Source organism: Procambarus clarkii, unplaced genomic scaffold (genome assembly GCF_040958095.1).
Source record: "Procambarus clarkii isolate CNS0578487 unplaced genomic scaffold, FALCON_Pclarkii_2.0 HiC_scaffold_127, whole genome shotgun sequence".
NCBI classification, from domain to species: domain Eukaryota; kingdom Metazoa; phylum Arthropoda; class Malacostraca; order Decapoda; family Cambaridae; genus Procambarus; species Procambarus clarkii.
Genome location: NW_027189160.1, coordinates 1,057,520 through 1,076,604, shown reverse-complemented (window position 1 = coordinate 1,076,604; position 19,085 = coordinate 1,057,520). Strand labels below are relative to the sequence as shown.

The 19,085-nt window shown below is 40.2% G+C and overlaps 1 protein-coding gene across 1 annotated transcript in view; it reads right to left on the bottom strand.

Moving 5' to 3' along the window:
* LOC138360886 (probable ATP-dependent RNA helicase ddx56) overlaps nt 1-16,498 on the bottom strand; it is a 104,648-nt gene extending 88,150 nt beyond the window's left edge. Inside the window, exons 1-3 of the mRNA XM_069320394.1 lie at nt 16,258-16,498; nt 16,093-16,149; nt 15,720-15,913 (exon numbers count right to left, since the gene is read on the bottom strand). Coding sequence (XP_069176495.1) covers nt 15,720-15,913; nt 16,093-16,149; nt 16,258-16,414 — 408 coding nt within the window. The 5' untranslated portion in view covers nt 16,415-16,498. The remainder of the gene's footprint in view (nt 1-15,719; nt 15,914-16,092; nt 16,150-16,257) is intronic.
* Nucleotides 16,499-19,085: the final 2,587 nt, after the last annotated feature.

The window sequence follows — 19,085 nt, the reverse complement described above, 5'->3', positions numbered from 1 at the left end:
CCTGTGGTAGTGGACGGTACAGTAACCTATGGTAGTGACGGTACAGTAATCTGTGGTAGTGGACGGTACAGTAACCTGTGGTAGTGGACGGTACAGTAACCTGTGGTAGTGGACGGTACAGTAACCTATGGTAGTGACGGTACAGTAACCTGTGGTAGTGGACGGTACAGTAACCTATGGTAGTGACGGTACAGTAACCTGTGGTAGTGGACGGTACAGTAACCTATGGTAGTGACGGTACAGTAATCTGTGGTAGTGGACGGTACAGTAACCTGTGGTAGTGGACGGTACAGTAACCTGTGGTAGTGGACGGTACAGTAACCTATTGTAGTGACGGTACAGTAACCTGTGGTAGTGGACGGTACAGTAACCTATGGTAGTGACGGTACAGTAACCTGTGGTAGTGACGGTACAGTAACCTGTGGTAGTGGACGGTACAGTAACCTGTGGTAGTGACGGTACAGTAACCTGTGGCAGTGGACGGTACAGTAACCTATGGTAGTGACGGTACAGTAACCTGTGGTAGTGGACGGTACAGTAACCTGTGGTAGTGGACGATACAGTAACCTGTGGCAGTGGACGGTACAGTGGACTGTGGTAGTGGACGGTACAGTACCCTGTGGTAGTGGACGGTACAGAGGACTGTGGTAGTGGACGGTACAGTAACCTGTGGTAGTGACGGTACATTAACCTGTGGTAGTGGACGGTACACTAACCTGTGGTAGTGGATGGTACAGTAACCTGTGGTAGTGGACGGTACAGTAACCTGTGGTAGTGGACGGTACAGTAACCTTTGGTAGTGACGGTACAGTACCCTGTGGTAGTGGACGGTACAGTAACCTGTGGCAGTGGACGGTGCAATGGACTGTGGTAGTGGACGGTACAGTAACCTGTGGTAGTGGACGGTACAGTGGACTGTGGTAGTGGACGGTACAGTAACCTGTGGTAGTGGACTGTACAGTAACCTGTGGTAGTGGACGGTACAGTAACCTGTAGCAGTGGACGGTACAGTGGACTGTGGTAGTGGACGGTACATTAACCTGTGGTAGTGGACGGTACAGTAACCTGTGGTAGTGGACGGTACAGTAACCTGTGGCAGTGGACGGTACAGTGGACTGTGGTAGTGGACGGTACAGTAACCTGTGGTAGTGACGGCACAGTACCCTGTGGTAGTGGACTGTACAGTAACCTGTGGTAGTTGCGGGTACAGTAACCTGTGGTAGTGAACGGTACAGTAACCTGTGGTAGTGACGGTACAGTAACCTGTGGTAGTGGACGGTACAGTAACCTGTGGTAGTGGACGGTACAGTAACCTGTGGCAGTGGACGGTACAGTGGACTGTGGTAGTGGACGGTACAGTAACCTGTGGTAGTGACGGTACAGTAACCTGTGGTAGTGGACGGTACAGTAACCTGTGGTAGTGACGGTACAGTACCCTGTGGTAGTGGACTGTACAGTAACCTGTGGTAGTGGCCGGTACAGTAACCTGTGGTAGTGGACGGTACAGTAACCTGTGGTAGTGACGGTACAGTAACCTGTGGTAGTGGACGGTACAGTAACCTGTGGTAGTGGACGGTACAGTAACCTGTGGCAGTGGACGGTACAGTGGACTGTGGTAGTGGAGGGTACAGTAACCTGTGGTAGTGACGGTACAGTGGACTGTGGTAGTGGACGGTACAGTAACCTGTGGTAGTGACGGTACAGTAACCTGTGGTAGTGGACGGTACAGTAACCTGTGGTAGTGGACGGTACAGTAACCTGTGGTAGTGGATGGTACAGTAACCTGTGGTAGTGGACGGTACAGTAACCTGTGGTAGTGGATGGTACAGTAACCTGTGGTAGTGGACTGTACAGTGGACTGTGGTAGTGGACGGTACAGTAACCTGTGGTAGTGGACGGTACAGTAACCTGTGGTAGTGGACGGTACAGTAACCTGTGGTAGTGGACGGTACAGTAACCTGTGGTAGTAGACGGTACAATAACCTGTGGTAGTGGACTGTACAGTAACCTGTGGTAGTGACGGTACAGTAACCTGTGGTAGTGGATGGTACAGTAACCTGTGGTAGTGACGGTACAGTAACCTGTGGTAGTGACGGTACAGTAGCCAGTGGTAGTGGACTGTAAAGTAACCTATGGTAGTGACGGTACAGTAACCTGTGGTAGTGGACGGTACAGTAACATGTGGTAATGACGGTACAGTAACCTGTGGTAGTGGACGGTACAGTAACCTGTGGCAGTGGACAGTACAGTAACCTGTGGTAGTGACGGTACAGTAACCTGTGGCAGTGGACGGTACAGTAACCTATGGTAGTGACAGTACAGTAACCTGTGGTAGTGGACGGAACAGTAACCTATGGTAGTGACGGTACAGTAACCTGTGGTAGTGGTCGGTACAGTAACCTGTGGTAGTGACGGTACAGTAACCTGTGGTAGTGGACGGTACATTAACCTGTGGTAGTGGACGGTACAGTAACCTGTGGTAGTGGACGGTACAGTAACCTGTGGTAGTGGACGGTACAGTAACCTGTGGTAGTGGACTGTACAGTGGACTGCGGTAGTGGACGGTACAGTAACCTGTGGTAGTGGACGGTACAGTAACCTGTGGTAGTGGACTGTACAGTAACCTGTGGTAGTGACGGTACAGTAACCTGTGGTAGTGGACGGTACAGTAACCTGTGGTAGTGGACTGTACAGTGGACTGTGGTAGTGGACGGTACAGTAACCTGTGGTAGTGGACGGTACAGTAATCGGTGGTAGTGGACGGTACAGTAACCTGTGGTAGTGGACGGTGAAGTAACCTGTGGTAGTGACGGTACAGTAACCTGTGGTAGTGACGGTACAGTAACCTGTGGTAGTGACGGTACAGTAACCTGTGGTAGTGACGGTACAGTAACCTGTGGTAGTGACGGTACAGTAACCTGTGGTAGTGACGGTACAGTAACCTGTGGTAGTGGACGGTACAGTAACCTGTGGTAGTGACGGTACAGTAACCTGTGGTAGTGACGGTACAGTAGCCTGTGGTAGTGGACTGTAAAGTAACCTATGGTAGTGACGGTACAGTAACCTGTGGTAGTGGACGGTACAGTAACCTGTGGCAGTGGACAGTACAGTAACCTGTGGTAGTGACGGTACAGTAACCTGTGGCAGTGGACGGTACAGTAACCTATGGTAGTGACAGTACAGTAACCTGTGGTAGTGGACGGAACAGTAACCTATGGTAGTGACGGTACAGTAACCTGTGGTAGTGGTCGGTACAGTAACCTGTGGTAGTGACGGTACAGTAACCTGTGGTAGTGGACGGTACATTAACCTGTGGTAGTGGACGGTACAGTAACCTGTGGTAGTGGACGGTACAGTAACCTGTGGTAGTGGACGGTACAGTAACCTGTGGTAGTGGACTGTACAGTGGACTGCGGTAGTGGACGGTACAGTAACCTGTGGTAGTGGACGGTACAGTAACCTGTGGTAGTGGACTGTACAGTAACCTGTGGTAGTGACGGTACAGTAACCTGTGGTAGTGGACGGTACAGTAACCTGTGGTAGTGGACTGTACAGTGGACTGTGGTAGTGGACGGTACAGTAACCTGTGGTAGTGGACGGTACAGTAATCGGTGGTAGTGGACGGTACAGTAACCTGTGGTAGTGGACGGTGCAGTAACCTGTGGTAGTGACGGTACAGTAACCTGTGGTAGTGGACGGTACAGTAACCTGTAGTAGTGGACGGTACAGTAACCTGTGGTAGTGACGGTACAGTAACCTGTGGTAGTGACGGTACAGTAACCTGTGGTAGTGACGGTACAGTAACCTGTGGTAGTGACGGTACAGTAACCTGTGGTAGTGGACGGTACAGTAACTTGTGGTAGTGGACGGTACAGTAACCTGTAGTAGTGGACGGTACAGTCACCTGTGGGAGTGACGGTACAGTAACCTGTGGTAGTGACGGTACAGTAACCTGTGGTAGTGACGGTACAGTAACCTGTGGTAGTGACGGTACAGTAACCTGTGGTAGTGACGGTACAGTAACCTGCGGTAGTGGACGGTACATTAACCTGTGGTAGTGACGGTACAGGAACCTGTGGTAGTGACGGTACAGTAACCTGTGGTAGTGATGGTACAGTAACCTGTGGTAGTGACGGTACAGTAACCTGTGGTAGTGGACGGTACAGTAACCTGTGGTAATGGACGGTACAGTAACCTGTGGTAGTGGACGGTACAGTAATCTGTGGCAGTGGACGGTACAGTGGACTGTGGTAGTGGACGGTACAGTAACCTGTGGCAGTGGACGGTACAGTGCTGTGGTAGTGGACGGTACAGTAACCTGTGGTAGTGGACGGTACAGTATCCTGTGGTAGTGGACGGTACAGTATCCTGTGGTAGTGTACGGTACAGTAGTAGTAGGGTGTAAGTGCCACAGACGATTTTTTTTTTCTGGCCGAGGACCCCGGTGGAATGTAAGCGCCACAGACGATTTTTTTTTCTGGCCGAGGACCCCTGTGGAATGTAAGCGCCACAGACGATTTTTTTTTCTGGCCGAGGACCCCTGTGGAATGTAAGCGCCACAGACGATTTTTTTTTCAGGTCCAAAAAATCGTGTGTAGCGCTTTGGGGTTTTCAGGTGAATTTGGGGAGTCTCAGATTTGGAATTAGGGAATTCTTATAATGAAAAATAATGTCATACGAGTTTGTTAAAGTTCTTATGAGAAAAATAATTTCCGAGACATAGAAGTTTGTTAAGGCCTTATGGGACAAATTCAAGTAACGTATGTAGCTCTTTAGGGTTTCCATGAGAACTCTACGGACATATTTTACATGTTTTCAACTTACAAAATCGTCTATGTAAGCCTTAGTTATTCATATAAATTTAGAAAATCACCTGTGTAAGTCATGGTTTTCAGGGTTTCGTACATCACACCCCCCTCCCTCCCCCCTTACCTCGCAATCTCTCGCGTCACCTTTATTTACCTTACGCCCGGCCAGCCAGTCGGCTCTTATCTTATCTTATCTTCTTCATAATATCTGGACCGTCCCTCCTCTCTCTCTCTCTCCCTCCTCTCTCTCTCTCTCTCCTCTTCATATTATTCCCTCTTCCTATTTTCTGACATACTAATATTTTATTCCTTTTTCATTAACCAGTCAGTTTTATACAAATCAACCGAAGCATCTCAATGTAACCTTTAATACTGAAACTGCCTCAGAGACTATCTAAGCTGGCCCCAGCTACCTGCCCCAGGCTATCTGCCCGAGGCAATCATCACCTGATTACCTGCCCCAGACATCCACCAGTCATTGTCGGCATTCGCCACCGTAATAATTTATATATATATACATTAAGCGTTAATAAAACTTATTTATTTATTTATAATTTATTTAGTCATCTAATTCATAGTTTACACAATTTATAATAAACGATTCATTTAGCCCGAAGTTCTAAGAAGCTCGCTCCTCAATCCGCTTGTATAATATCCGTCCTATTCACTCCTCATCTCTGTAAATAAAGAATAACAGTTTCAGATAGCGTTTACACATGTACAATATTTATCAGACACATAAAACCTCGAAACAAATGTACTCACCATTTTCCGTTAGATAATTTGTTATAGCCTCATTCAGCCAGTCGTCTCCAAGCACATTTTCCAACAAATATCTCTCTTATCATAACACAGCGTTTCATAGCAGCTCGGCATATTTTTAAATAAAGCATAAGATAGCCTCATTACGTTCCTATCATTCTGCATATATTCTCCATAAGTAAAACTAGTTTCAAATAGCTTTATTGTAGTTTTTAGATCCTTGTTTGAAAGATGGTAACAGAAAAACATCGCATATAGCCCGCATACGTAAGTATTTAAACTCTGAAGTCTCTCTGTAAACGTGTATACATCACAGTCTTTATAATAATTTAAAAACTCCGAAATATATGGCGAATACACATTTATTCCATATGAATCGAGTATAACTATTTTCCGTTTAGATTTATATACAGCAATCCAGTGACCCATTACTTCCTTAGAGTCTCTTCCTAAGGTATTTATTATAAACATAATCGGTCTGTCCCGTATTTGCTTCATTATTCTATATATATCCGTCGCTAAATAGCATCCAATATATTTAGCTTTACTACCTTTCATATCGTTCAATGCCGTATTAATTTGTTTGCAGTTCATGCTCTTGTATCACACACAACTCGCCTATCTGAATAAATTCTCAATACTCCCGTTGTAATTCCGAATAAAATAATAACTTTATTTGATTTCACTGGAACAGCAAATTCTAATGTAATTCTCAGGTTGCCCGAAGCCTCTATAGGAAGGGTATCTCTCAATTCCTCAGGCGTTAGTCTAAATGCCAGTAATGTTCTTCCTTTTATAAATGAATTATATGTCAAGGTATTACAAGCATTAAAGCCTACTGTATTTTGAGTCTCGTAGTATAGTTTCGAACATTTATTCGGGAACTTGCAAGTTATATTAAATAAGTTTGTCCCATCACGTGTAATATATACATTAGATAAATCGCAGTGATCGAAATAAAGTGGATTAAGTGTATACGCTCCTGATATTGCTTCCATATCCATCATCATAATAAATAACTTATCTGGGATAATGCTCCCCCATGGCTGGTCAATACTTAATCTCTGCTGCCCATTACCGAGAATGAACGTCTTGTGGAGTGTCTTATCAAACGTATATGTAACTGGCGTATTTTGTTCAGCCAGAGCTCTATTAATAGCCTCCAATCCAGATGCAAATGGAGTTATCCGATCAATCCACATTCTAGCTAGTTTTATGTTAAACTTATATCCAGATTCAATACTGTTTATAACCCACGGATCACTGTTAAGTTCTAATCTCAAACGAATATCAATTCCATCCAAAAGATATTCGCTCAAAGTTGTAATGTCCAATAGCAGTTTAAAGCAACAATTTACTCCCTCAGTTTTTAACTTTACAAATCTAGATTTAAGGTCTTCTGAGGCATTCTTAAAATAATCTACATCATATTTTTCAGGGAAAACATCATTATAGAAATACGTCAGTTCTTTAAATCTTTCAGCTTTACATTCAGAAAGCGTCGTCATTAGCTTTACATATGATAAATATGAAAATAGTGAATTAGTTTCCACCACTTGCTCATTTAAATAAACAGTTACAGCTTTAAACATTGTCTGGGACAAGCCATTAACTATTGATGCATTTTTAATATCCGCTAAAGCCGTAATTCCGTCAGGTCCCGTTAATTCAACCATCAGTTCTAGCGTCAAGCTCGAAAGATCAATAAATTGACCCTTAACTCCCGGGATACGAAATTCAATATAAGAGTCTTTAAATTTATTGTTAATACTTGAATTCACAGGTAAAATATCCTGTGTCTGTCTTGAAAATATCGTACTTTCAACCATTCTATGAGGACTAACTTTAGGAAAGCCATCGCTTATAGCAGCTGTATAATTTTCTAAAGGAACTTGCAATGCTGCACTAGGAGCATTTACACTCATCATGTCTGCGTCTAGCATACAACTAGTACTGTTTTTATGAAAACACGTCTTTATATCTATCCATTTTCTTTATATAGGCAGGTCTTTTCGTTTTTCTTTTCGTTATTCGGCCACCTGCTAACAATTTAGGACCTATACTTTTCAATGTTTCCATACCGCGTTTTCTAATTGAATCTTTCAAAGTACCTTGACCAGCATTTATATCCTGCAAAACATTCTGTCCCATTGTCAATGCAGCTGGCATAATAGTTTTTAATAGGAAAGGAGTTGCTCTACGAGCTAGACCAGTTAAGAAACTTAATATTCCACCTCCTTTTAAATGTCTTCTATCAAAAACAGTAATATCGCCCAGTGCTCCACCTCTCTTCCCTCGAGGAGCGATAAATCGCCATACCTCGTCAACAGACAGCGGTACAAACCCGACCCTCATGTTTAAACAGGCCAAGAGAGAATGATAAACTCCCTCTACTCATGCCATTATATATCAACGGGTCTAATATGTAATACTGCAATCGTACATCCATCCTTTTCAAAATATACAGGCTCCCCATCTTGATCTGTTAATCTAATACTGATGCCATCAATATTAGTCGTATTTAAAGGTTTATATAATTTCCTGTGTGTTACATTACTTTGAAACGAAACAACATCCAAGATATTTACAATCTGATTACCAAACATGGTGGGCTGCACCTTATCACAATATACACACAAGAAATCTATACGGCCTCCTGGCCTAGGATGATAATAGCAAGTATCTTGTACAAATAACCTGTTATTAGGTGGCTTATTCATAATAAAAATATCATAGGCTTTACCTACTTCAGCTCCAATAACTTTACATATATTTCGACCGAAAGATAAAGAAATTCGAACAACTAATTTTCCATCCTTTGTAATAAATAATTTTAACAACTTCTCACTAAATGCTGCATTAAACTTAATTCGATTAATACTCGAATCATATTTCATATAAACGTCCCCGTGATCTGGGAAATTATAATTAAGTAAGGGTCCTATAAAACTCAGTGAACCTTTTGAAAATATAGTAGAAATTTCTCTATTTAAAATAGTCGTTAGCTCTATGCAATTATCACTGGCTAAAATATCCGACTTTAAATTGAAAGATGTATTCACCGTACTCAAATCAGATAAACTTTTATTAGACACTAGAAGTTGAACTGAAATAAAACTTTCCGGGTCATTCCTCCTAACAGCGAAATAAGATGGAGGCAGGAATATATTCTTCAGGCACACTTCATAAGCTTTATTCGGGTCTAAAGGCAGCTGATTATGTAATCTATTTTCAAAAGCATTGGGAGCATTGTTTTTAAATACATCAGTATCAGAGTTACTCGCTGCATATATAACGTAACTATCCATCCTGTAGACTAATAGTAAATGATAAAAATAAACAGAAACTCACCTTAATATGATATCCAGGTAGACTCTCCTTCATCTACAGCCTTGATCTTCCTCTTCAAACTTGGAGGAGAAAACACTTGATTTTTCGCATCTACATTTCTAAATAAATTCTTAGGTGTAGATGTCAAAGAGTAGAACAACTTTGCAATTGGCAGTTTATCTTCTGGGAATAACAATTTCGGAGTGCACATCCTGCCTATAACGTCATCAACAATATTGATCCCAGTAACTGGTGATGTAATGTTCCCTTCCTCATCCCACTTTACAAGTCCAGTTGTATTAAAATAATTTAACAAGGAGACAGCAAAATCATAATCCTTAAGCTTTAATCTTAAGTCTATCAAGTGTTGTATAACAGGATTTGTTCTCACTGTCATCGTAGGCTTCTCAACACTTACTGCCGTAGGCTTCTGTTGATCAATAGCTTTTCGTGGTACAAGATAGAATTCTTTCATTATTCCTTATTAAATAGCCTTGAAATGAAATTTATAGCTATGGGAAGTAAAATGCCCAATAAATTACCTCCTTTTTTACTTGTTAATATGTCTTTCTTGAGTGAAATAGCCTTCTTCTTACAGGCTAATGTATGGAGTAGAGCTCTATATTTAGAAAGTCTCTTTAAAATAGGCTTCCCAACTTCAATTTTATTTTTTAAGAAATTATTAAATATTTCTGATAAGCAAAGTATATGTTCCTTTTTAAGAGTCTTAATTAACTTTTTCCTAGAATTATAACCTAATCTAGCTAATAGTTCAATAAATCCACGATACTTGCTAACTAAGGGCTGCTTCTTCATAGTTTCTTCACGTCATCTGAATTTACCCACTGATCAAATGAACTGTCGTAACCGACGTATCTAACTTTATATAAAGTAGTATTACCAACTTTACGTTTACTTATAATTCTCTCAATTTCAAATGTATCTGACAAGTAGGTGGGAGTCAATTCCTCTCTATAAAATCCGCCTTCTATAAGTCTATTATTTAAGTCCTTTAGATAATATAAAGGCACTGGTTGTTTAGTATCAATTTGAGCAATTGTAAATATTTCCTTAGTGTTCTGTTGATGAAAACCTCTTTTGAACTTTGAAATACGATTAGATAAGGCAAGCCGTACTGTATCTCCTACAGACAGATGATTACTGATGCGTGGCTTAGTCTGCTGCTCTCCTTTATACATGAGCTTAAATTGCCTAGTCACATCTTGAGATGAAGATAAAGCATGTACATCAATAGGTATTTTCCCCTTTAATCCTCTATGTGGTGTTCTATTATACGTTTTAACCATATCAGGTAAAACATTTATATAGGTTAAGGTGTTATAAGCCGTTAAATATTTATATATCTTAGTTTTCAATGTTCTTATAAATCTCTCTGCAATGCTGGCTTTAGTTTCCTGAGAAAATACACTGTACAGATCAATGTTTTTACTGTCTAACAATCGTTTCATATATTTATTATAGAATTCACCGCCCTTATCAGTGTTAAGCTTCCTTACACCTTTTGATGAAGGTAAATCCAGAACAGCTTTCATGGCTTCACTTACACTCTGACCTGATTTAGTGGATAGTGGAACTACATGTGCAAACCTTGAAAATATATCAACACAAACTAATAAATATTTAATATCATTGTTGTGCTTAGCTAACAATGTCATATCAGCCAAGTCACTGGTAAAGAAAGCTTTAGGTCTAGGTGCTAAGATACGTCTTCGTTTAAATTTACGTTTTTTTAATAGATGTAAGGTATAAGCATTAGACGTTTTTAAATAGTCTTTCTCATCTTTTATAGTTATTTCAGGGATTGTTTTCTTTGCAGCCTTATACAATTTTAAAACGCCACCAAACCCACCTATGGACTTTGGGTCATTGTATATCTTATTAAGAGTTTGTGTAATGTTCACCATTGATACACTATTTCATATGGGGGTTCATTTACAATATTTCCCCTAAATATTATGGATTCAGGTGTTTTAACGCCCAAGTCAACAAGTAAATACCCATACTGTCGAGAAATCACTTTCTTATATATATCTAAAAATTTCTTGGCATCTTGTTTTCCGAATATTTGTCTGCCTAATGTTTCTATCTGGGACAAGTCTCTTGATTTAAGCAGAATAAAATGAGAAGCATTTAAACTTATAGATCTAGAAAATTTCCCACTGAAAAATATATTTTGGGTTATAAAAATAACAGAGATGTTCTCATGCCGTCCCTTAGTAAATATATCACTTACTATTTTAGAGTTTGTAGATTCAACATACAAGTCATCATAAACAACTAATATATGAGATTTGTCCTCTGGATCACGATCATCTAAAGAGTTTACAATTTCAGAGTAAAAAGATATCTTATGTTTAATGAGTGGATTAGTTCTCAACTCTTTATACCCGCTTCCACAGATAATTATTTTTGCAAAGTTCTGCTGATATTTCTCTATCATTTTAGCACATAAATAGCTCTTCCCACCATTTGAAAATCCAGCAATAATAATTCTTGACGGTTCACTAAATATATTCAACTGGGATTCAGTAATAACTTTTTTCTGCCCTTCCATGTTGCTAGGATTCAATAGACTAACTACAAATATATAATGAAAGGAGTATTTAAACGAAATCTACATTCGAGTTTTATTTAAACATAACCAATAAAATCATAGTCATAACATATAAAATACAGTAATAACATCATAGAATATACATTATCATAGACATTAAATCATAGTCATAACATATCCAATACAGTAATAAAATCATAGAATATACATTATTATAGACATTTGAATCATAGTCATTTTTTCATATTAAATACAGTAATAAAATCATAGAATATCAAATATCATAGCCAATAAAATCTTAGTCATAACATATCCAATACAGTAATAAATAAATAAGTCTTAAAATAGCAATTTGAACATATCAAATACAGTAATAAAATCATAGAATATACATTATCATAGACATTAAATCATAGTCATAACATATCCAATACAGTAACAAATCATATCCAATACAGTAACAAATCTTAGTCATTTTCATATCAAATACAGTAGCAAATCATAGCCAATACAATATCATAGACATTTGAATATAGTTATAGATAATACATAGACAATACAGTAACAGACTTAGTTGTTGTTAGGGAATAATTGCTGAGCGACTCTATCCCGCTTTTCCCAAAGATTAAAAATAGGGAACAATTGACGTCTTGGTTGGGGATTATCTACAATTACTGGATCCTCTACCTGCACCTCTTCCTCTACCTGTACCTCTTCCTGTACCTCTTCCTCTACCTGTACCTGTACCTCACGCTCTGGAATGTCTGGGTGACCGTAAGCTAATGACTCTGTGGGACTAATGAGGTACCTCTTGTCATCAAAAGCCGACAGACCGCGCTTAGTTGTTTTACACGTGCATATCTGTCCATTAACATTACGAATAGATCGGGATACAAAATTAAAAGTTGTATTTGTCTCTAATGTGTTCTGAAAAGATGCATGTGTTATTTTCTTTTGTTGGTGATAAGGAATCCCTTTACATTTACATAAATGTTCATTATCAAGGGTTAGGAGAGAGTAAGTTTTAGGCTTGAGTGCAATTAATTCAGTTATGATTTTCTGCTTTACTTCTGACTTGAGGAGTCCTAGTTCACCTTTGCGAGTAGCAGAATACATGGGATGATCTTTGTCGAAATTACTGAAATCCATATAATCTACTAGAGGAGCTTTTGTCATTTCTTGGAAAGCATCTTTACAGGTCAGAGTAAATATGAATGAGTCTGTATCCGTATAAATTAGTCTAGCTCTCTCCCCATAATGGGCTTTAACTACATTATACCAGAACTCGTATAAACGCCTCTTGGCTATCTGCAAGATCTGATATCCCATGTAAGAAGGAGTGGTAACTTTAAGGATGTCTTTCATTACTGTACAGAGAACCCTATCTTGACCTAAAGAGACAGCTCGTTTATACAAAGGGTTTCTTGCATGAGTTAAGAATGAATGTTTTGTCGTTACTAGATGGTGAGTATTAGCATATCTAGATATATTTGTCATTGATTTCCCGTACAGACTATTACTTATGAGTTTAAAAGCTTTTCCTTTAACTTTACAGGTGGTATTGGCTCGTTCTCGAATGTTGGTTGAAATAAAATCTTTTAAATAGGGAGCCTGATTAAATTCATAGATTGTTTTTACTCGTTCAACTTCTAGTCCAAGTTTTAATAGCAATTGCAGGAAATCAAGGCTTACTAAGTAGTCGTTTTGGGGCAAGTGGGATGCAATTAACTTTGTATTTTTAGGTGGGAGCTTACGTTTTTCATCATTAAGGGTTTTCTTACTGTACTCTGACAAAAACTCCTCCGTTATATTAGTATGAGACAGTACAAGGGGCAGATCATCAGTATACCTGGCTACCTCGGGAGATACATGTTTTGTATCGCATAAAATCCAATAGCCTTTGTCTTGATTACAGGGGATATGTTGTAACCCTTGCCCTAATAAGGTATCCCGCTCAAGGTCAGTTAATTGTCTAATCCCTCCCTGGGGAAGTACCTCAGCCATGCACGCTGCATATAAGCTGTTAAAGTCGAGGTACAAAATGTGAGTATCGTCATCAGAGCTAGGGTTAGATGTAGTGTGCTCGTTAACAGCCTGTGTAAATTGTCTAATGGAAGATGTGAACCCTCCTCTAAGATTCCTTCTCAACAAATCATATATATTCTGATCATACACATAGTCAAGTACAACTTTTGATTTAAATAAGAACGCGTCCCAAGCATAACTAGGAAGTGATACATAGAAAACAATATCTAGTTCATAAATTTCTTTCAGTGATGTTCGCCAAAGTGTAAATATATCAACTAGCATTCCCACGTCAACTTTTAAATATAACATGAGGTAATCCTTGATGTTTGTACAGTTCCCTAAATTAAATACTTTAAGAGCATTGTTATAATCTTCTTCAGACAGTGGAGAGTCATGTAAAACATTGTAAAACTTATCTCGCGAAGGGAGCTGAGGTTCGTCTAACACGTCCATGGAAGATATATAATCATAACATAGGCTTTGTTTACCTTTAATTAACAGAGCTTTAGCTTCATCGGATACGCCATTTAGTATGTGTTCAGTGTACTTGGTGGGTTTCTTACCGGCAACGTGCTCGCTTGCTAAGGTTCCTAATGACCCATTAAGGAGAGCTAGGCTATCTAGGAATTTAAGTTTACCTATGATGACCTGCATAAATTTCAATCCTTCCTTGGTTAGAATTTCTACATCGCGGTGAGGATTTTTGGACAGTTCTTTAAGTATAATTCCCAGATCATAGGCAGCATTATGGGAAAATGTGGTCAAGTATCTACGAGCATTTTTACATTGTAAATTGCAACGAGCACAATAAGCACCTAAGTAATTATTTTCCTGAATAGCATGATTATGATGTCTATGTTTATCTTTCTTATCCTTGAAAGTTTGATGACACAATTGACACGTATTTTGTCTTTGAAACATTCTTTCCTGTTCTCTAGACAAGTTCTTAGGAAAGTTGGGGAGCTGAGCATGAATAGCTTTCCATGAGGCTTCTAGCTTTGTAATAAAATGATTGACCGCGTCTGGGCCTACGTATGAATACGTTTCTACGACATTGAATTCCCTGTCTAAAATCATGTAAGCATAAGCAATTGCTTTATGCTTACATTCCACCATGCCTCTAGGATTTTGACGGTCTAATAGACATTCAAAATCGTAATAGGCGGTGTGAGTTGGGCTATAGGTCCTACCGTAATTTTTAAAACTGATTTTATCACTAGGATTATAGAACGAAAATACTTGGGATACAGTGCATGACTCTTCGTGAGCCTGAATTTCATCTAAGGGAGCATGCAAAAGGCAAATTTTACAGAATTTATGAGTGTCAGGAATTTTATACTGATTATTGTTAATATTCTTTACAAATTTATCAAAGTCCTTGATCAGACAGAGATGCTTGCCTTCTAATAACAACAAAGGAACTTTATCGGCATACTTTTCCTGGCTTTTCCTAGCTAAACTAAGATAGTATCTGTTACTTTCATGAGTTATTGTATAAATATAAATAGAAATTTTGTTAAGCTTCTCTATTTTCTTAAGATTATCAAATGATACGGGGAATCTGATTTCATCTGCCCATACTACGAATCTTCTACACCATCGAAGGTTTTTGTAACACTTTCTAACGTTATCCAGGGTCCTGCCCAATGCTAAGTTTTTATATGCGGCAATGCACTGTAACAAACACTCATCTCCTTCACTTTCAGGATTAAATACTGATTCTTTACCCCTTAATTTCGCAGGATATGGTACGTAAGATCCAAGGTGCATAGGGTGGCGAATATATGAAAAATTAATGGCAAAGCCTGACATGGAATGAATTCCTACACTTGAGGATTGGACATTTTTTAGGCATTCGTCAATTTTAGCAGACATGAATTTACAAGAACTTCCACCTCTTCCTGCGTAACAGTCTGAGTTTCGCCTCTAATTGAAAATACTTCATCTAATATTTCATATTGATCGTCGGCATGATTAAGTTTTTGCAAAATTAGGCTTACATCAGGGTAAATGTGAAATGAGGGAGGGAATTCTTCCTGTATTTGTCTGAACTGATTGTCTATATATTCTATAAAAAATTCCCTATACCTATTTATATATACGCTGGGGTCAGCGTCTAAATGTCCGGGAATGGAGAACGAATGTCTCGAGAAAGAACCTTCGAAATGGTTAATGACTTCTAACACTCGCGGAACAACGTTATCTAAGTTAAGTACCTCTGGGGAATCTGGAGCGTTGACTTCTTCATCTGATATGTCGTGAACAGGGGGTTGATTGTCTTCTTCTTCTTCATCTGAAGATGCATGCTGGTTGCCGTCTGGTGCATCTTCTTCTAGCTCCTGGGACAGCTGGGGTTGACTGCGTACAGGTGTGCTCCACTCAGAGGGTTGGGTTGAATCCAGGGGCGATTCTGTAATATAATATTAGCAATGAATAAACATTAAGAGGAAAACAAATTTGAAACATTAAGAGGATTTGAAAACCTTAATAGGAAAATATCGTGTAAATAAGAGGAATTATTAAAAGGGAAAGCAAAAAGTCTAAATAAGAGGAAAAACTGAATTACAGATAAATAATAATATTACTTACGAGCTGGGATGTTGATTCCACCAAGTATGAGATTCTCTTGATCACGAATAGGAACTCCTGTAATGGAAATATTTTTTTGTATGAGTACTTATTACTTGTTTATACACTTGTTAAAATATACAATTAATAACTTTTAAAATTACGAAAATTATTGTGAAAACGTACGGTTATTTATGATGCGACGGCGCTTGGGTGGAGGTTCAATGACGTTTCTGGCTTCGGTGGGAGGTTCCCGGTTAACGGAGAAACGACAGTATGGGCAGGAAGTAGAACCATGAACTGAAATGAAAATAATATATATAAATTGACTGTCTGTATGCATGTATGTGTGTTTCGGATATATATTTTCTTTGAAAGTTTATTGAATGTGCGAGAAAAAAGCGGTACTTACGATTTGCACAATAGAGTTGCCCACAGCTGGTACAGGTTACGTCAAAATGTCCAGGCGGTGTAGACCCGTTGCATCCTATACAGTATAGTCTGCATTCTTGAAGAGCGTTGATGGACATTTCACCTAGGCATGTTAAACATCGTGTTTGACACACATGCCCGATTTCGTTGTTGTTGTTGAGAGGAGACAGGCACAGAGGACACACTGACACTGACATGATGATATGACTAGACTGGGGGAACCTTGTGAACAGGATGAAGATTGAATGCAGACTGAAAGTGTAGGCCTCTGAGACTTTGGCGATCTGAGGGGGCCCCTGAATGAGCGTAATAACGATAGTGCGCCCCTGAGTGAGCGTTTGGCTGTTTTATTAATAGCGAGAATGATTGGCGAATACTGGGAATAAACTCTTTTATTATAAATTGTGTAAACTATGAATTAGATGACTAAATAAATTATAAATAAATAAATAAGTTTTATTAACGCTTAATGTATATATATATAAATTATTACGGTGGCGAATGCCGACAATGACTGGTGGATGTCTGGGGCAGGTAATCAGGTGATGATTGCCTCGGGCAGATAGCCTGGGGCAGGTAGCTGGGGCCAGCTTAGATAGTCTCTGAGGCAGTTTCAGTATTAAAGGTTACATTGAGATGCTTCGGTTGATTTGTATAAAACTGACTGGTTAATGAAAAAGGAATAAAATATTAGTATGTCAGAAAATAGGAAGAGGGAATAACATGAAGAGGAGAGAGAGAGAGAGAGGAGGGAGAGAGAGAGAGAGGAGGGACGGTCCAGATATTATGAAGATAAGATAAGATTAAGAGCCGACTGGCTGGCCGGGCGTAAGGTAAATAAAGGTGACGCGAGAGATTGCGAAGTAAGGGGGGAGGGAGGGGGGTGTGAGGTACGAGACTTGAAAACCATGACTTACCCAGGTGATTTTCTAAATTTATATGAATAACTAAGGCTTACATAGACGATTTTTCTAAGTTGAAAACATGTAAAACATGTCCGTAGAGTTTTCCTGGAAACCCTAAAGCGCTACATACGTTACTTGAATTTGTCCCATAAGGCCTTAACAAACTTCTAAGTCTCGGAAATTATTTTTCTCGTAAGAAATCCTTACTTCTAAAATCTGTGACTGACAAAATTTACCTGAAAACCCCCAAGCGATACACACGAATTTCCAAGAAAACAAAAATTCGTCTGTGAGTCGTACGACTCACAGGGGAATTTCCAAATTCACCTGAAACCCCCACGACTCACAAACGAATTTTCTCCCAGAAAAAAAAAATTCGTCTGTGAGTCGTACACCCTACTACTTACAGTAAGCTGTGGTAGTGGACGGTACAGTAACCTGTGGTAGTGGACGGTACAGTATCCTGTGGTAGTGGACGGTACATTAACCTGTTGCAGTGGACGGTACAGTAACCTGTGGTAGTGGACGGTACAGTATCCTGTGGTAGTGGACGGTACATTAACCTGTGGCAGTGGACGGTACAGTGGACTGTGGTAGTGGACGGTACAGTAACCTGTGGTAGTGGACGGTACAGTAACCTGTGGTAGTGGACGGTACAGTAACCTGTGGTAGTGGACGGTACAGTAACATGTGGTAGTGGATGGTACAGTAACCGGTGGTAGTGGACGGTACAGTAACCTGTGGTAGTGGACGGTACAGTAACCTGTGGTAGTGGACTGTACAGTGGACTGTGGTAGTGGACGGTACAGTACCCTGTGGCAGTGGACGGTACAGTGGACTATGGCAGTGGACGGTACAGTACCCTGTGGCAGTGGACGGTACAGTGGACTGTGGTAGTGGACGGTACAGTAACCTGTGGTAGTGGACGGTACAGTAACCTGTGGTAGTGGACTGTACAGTACCCTGTGGCAGTGGACGGTACAGTGGACTGTGGTAGTGGACGGTACAGTAACCTGTGGTAGTGGACGGTACAGTAACCTGTGGTAGTGGACTGTACAGTAACCTGTGGTAGTGACGGTACAGTAACCTGTGGTAGTGGACGGTACAGTAACCTGTGGTAGTGACGGTACAGTAACCTGTGGTAGTGACGGTACAGTAACCTGTGGTAGTGGACTGTAAAGTAACCTATGGTAGTGACGGTACAGTAACCTGTGGTAGTGGACGGTACAGTAACATGTGGTAATGACGGTACAGTAACCTGTGGTAGTGGACGGTACAGTAACCTGTGGCAGTGGACAGTACAGTAACCTGTGGTAGTGACGGTACAGTAACCTGTGGCAGTGGACGGTACAGTAACCTATGGTAGTGACAGTACAGTAACCAGTGGTAGTGGACGGTACAGTAACCTATGGTAGTGACGGTACAGTAACCTGTGGTAGTGGTCGGTACAGTAACCTGTGGTAGTGACGGTACAGTAACCTGTGGTAGTGGACGGTACAGTAACCTATGGTAGTGACGGTACAGTAACCTGTGGTAGTGGACGGTACAGTGGACTGTGGTAGTGGACGGTACAGTAACCTGTGGTAGTGGACGGTACAGTGGACTGTGGTAGTGGACGGTACAGTAACCTGTGGTAGTGGACGGTACAGTGGACTGTGGTAGTGGACGGTACAGTAA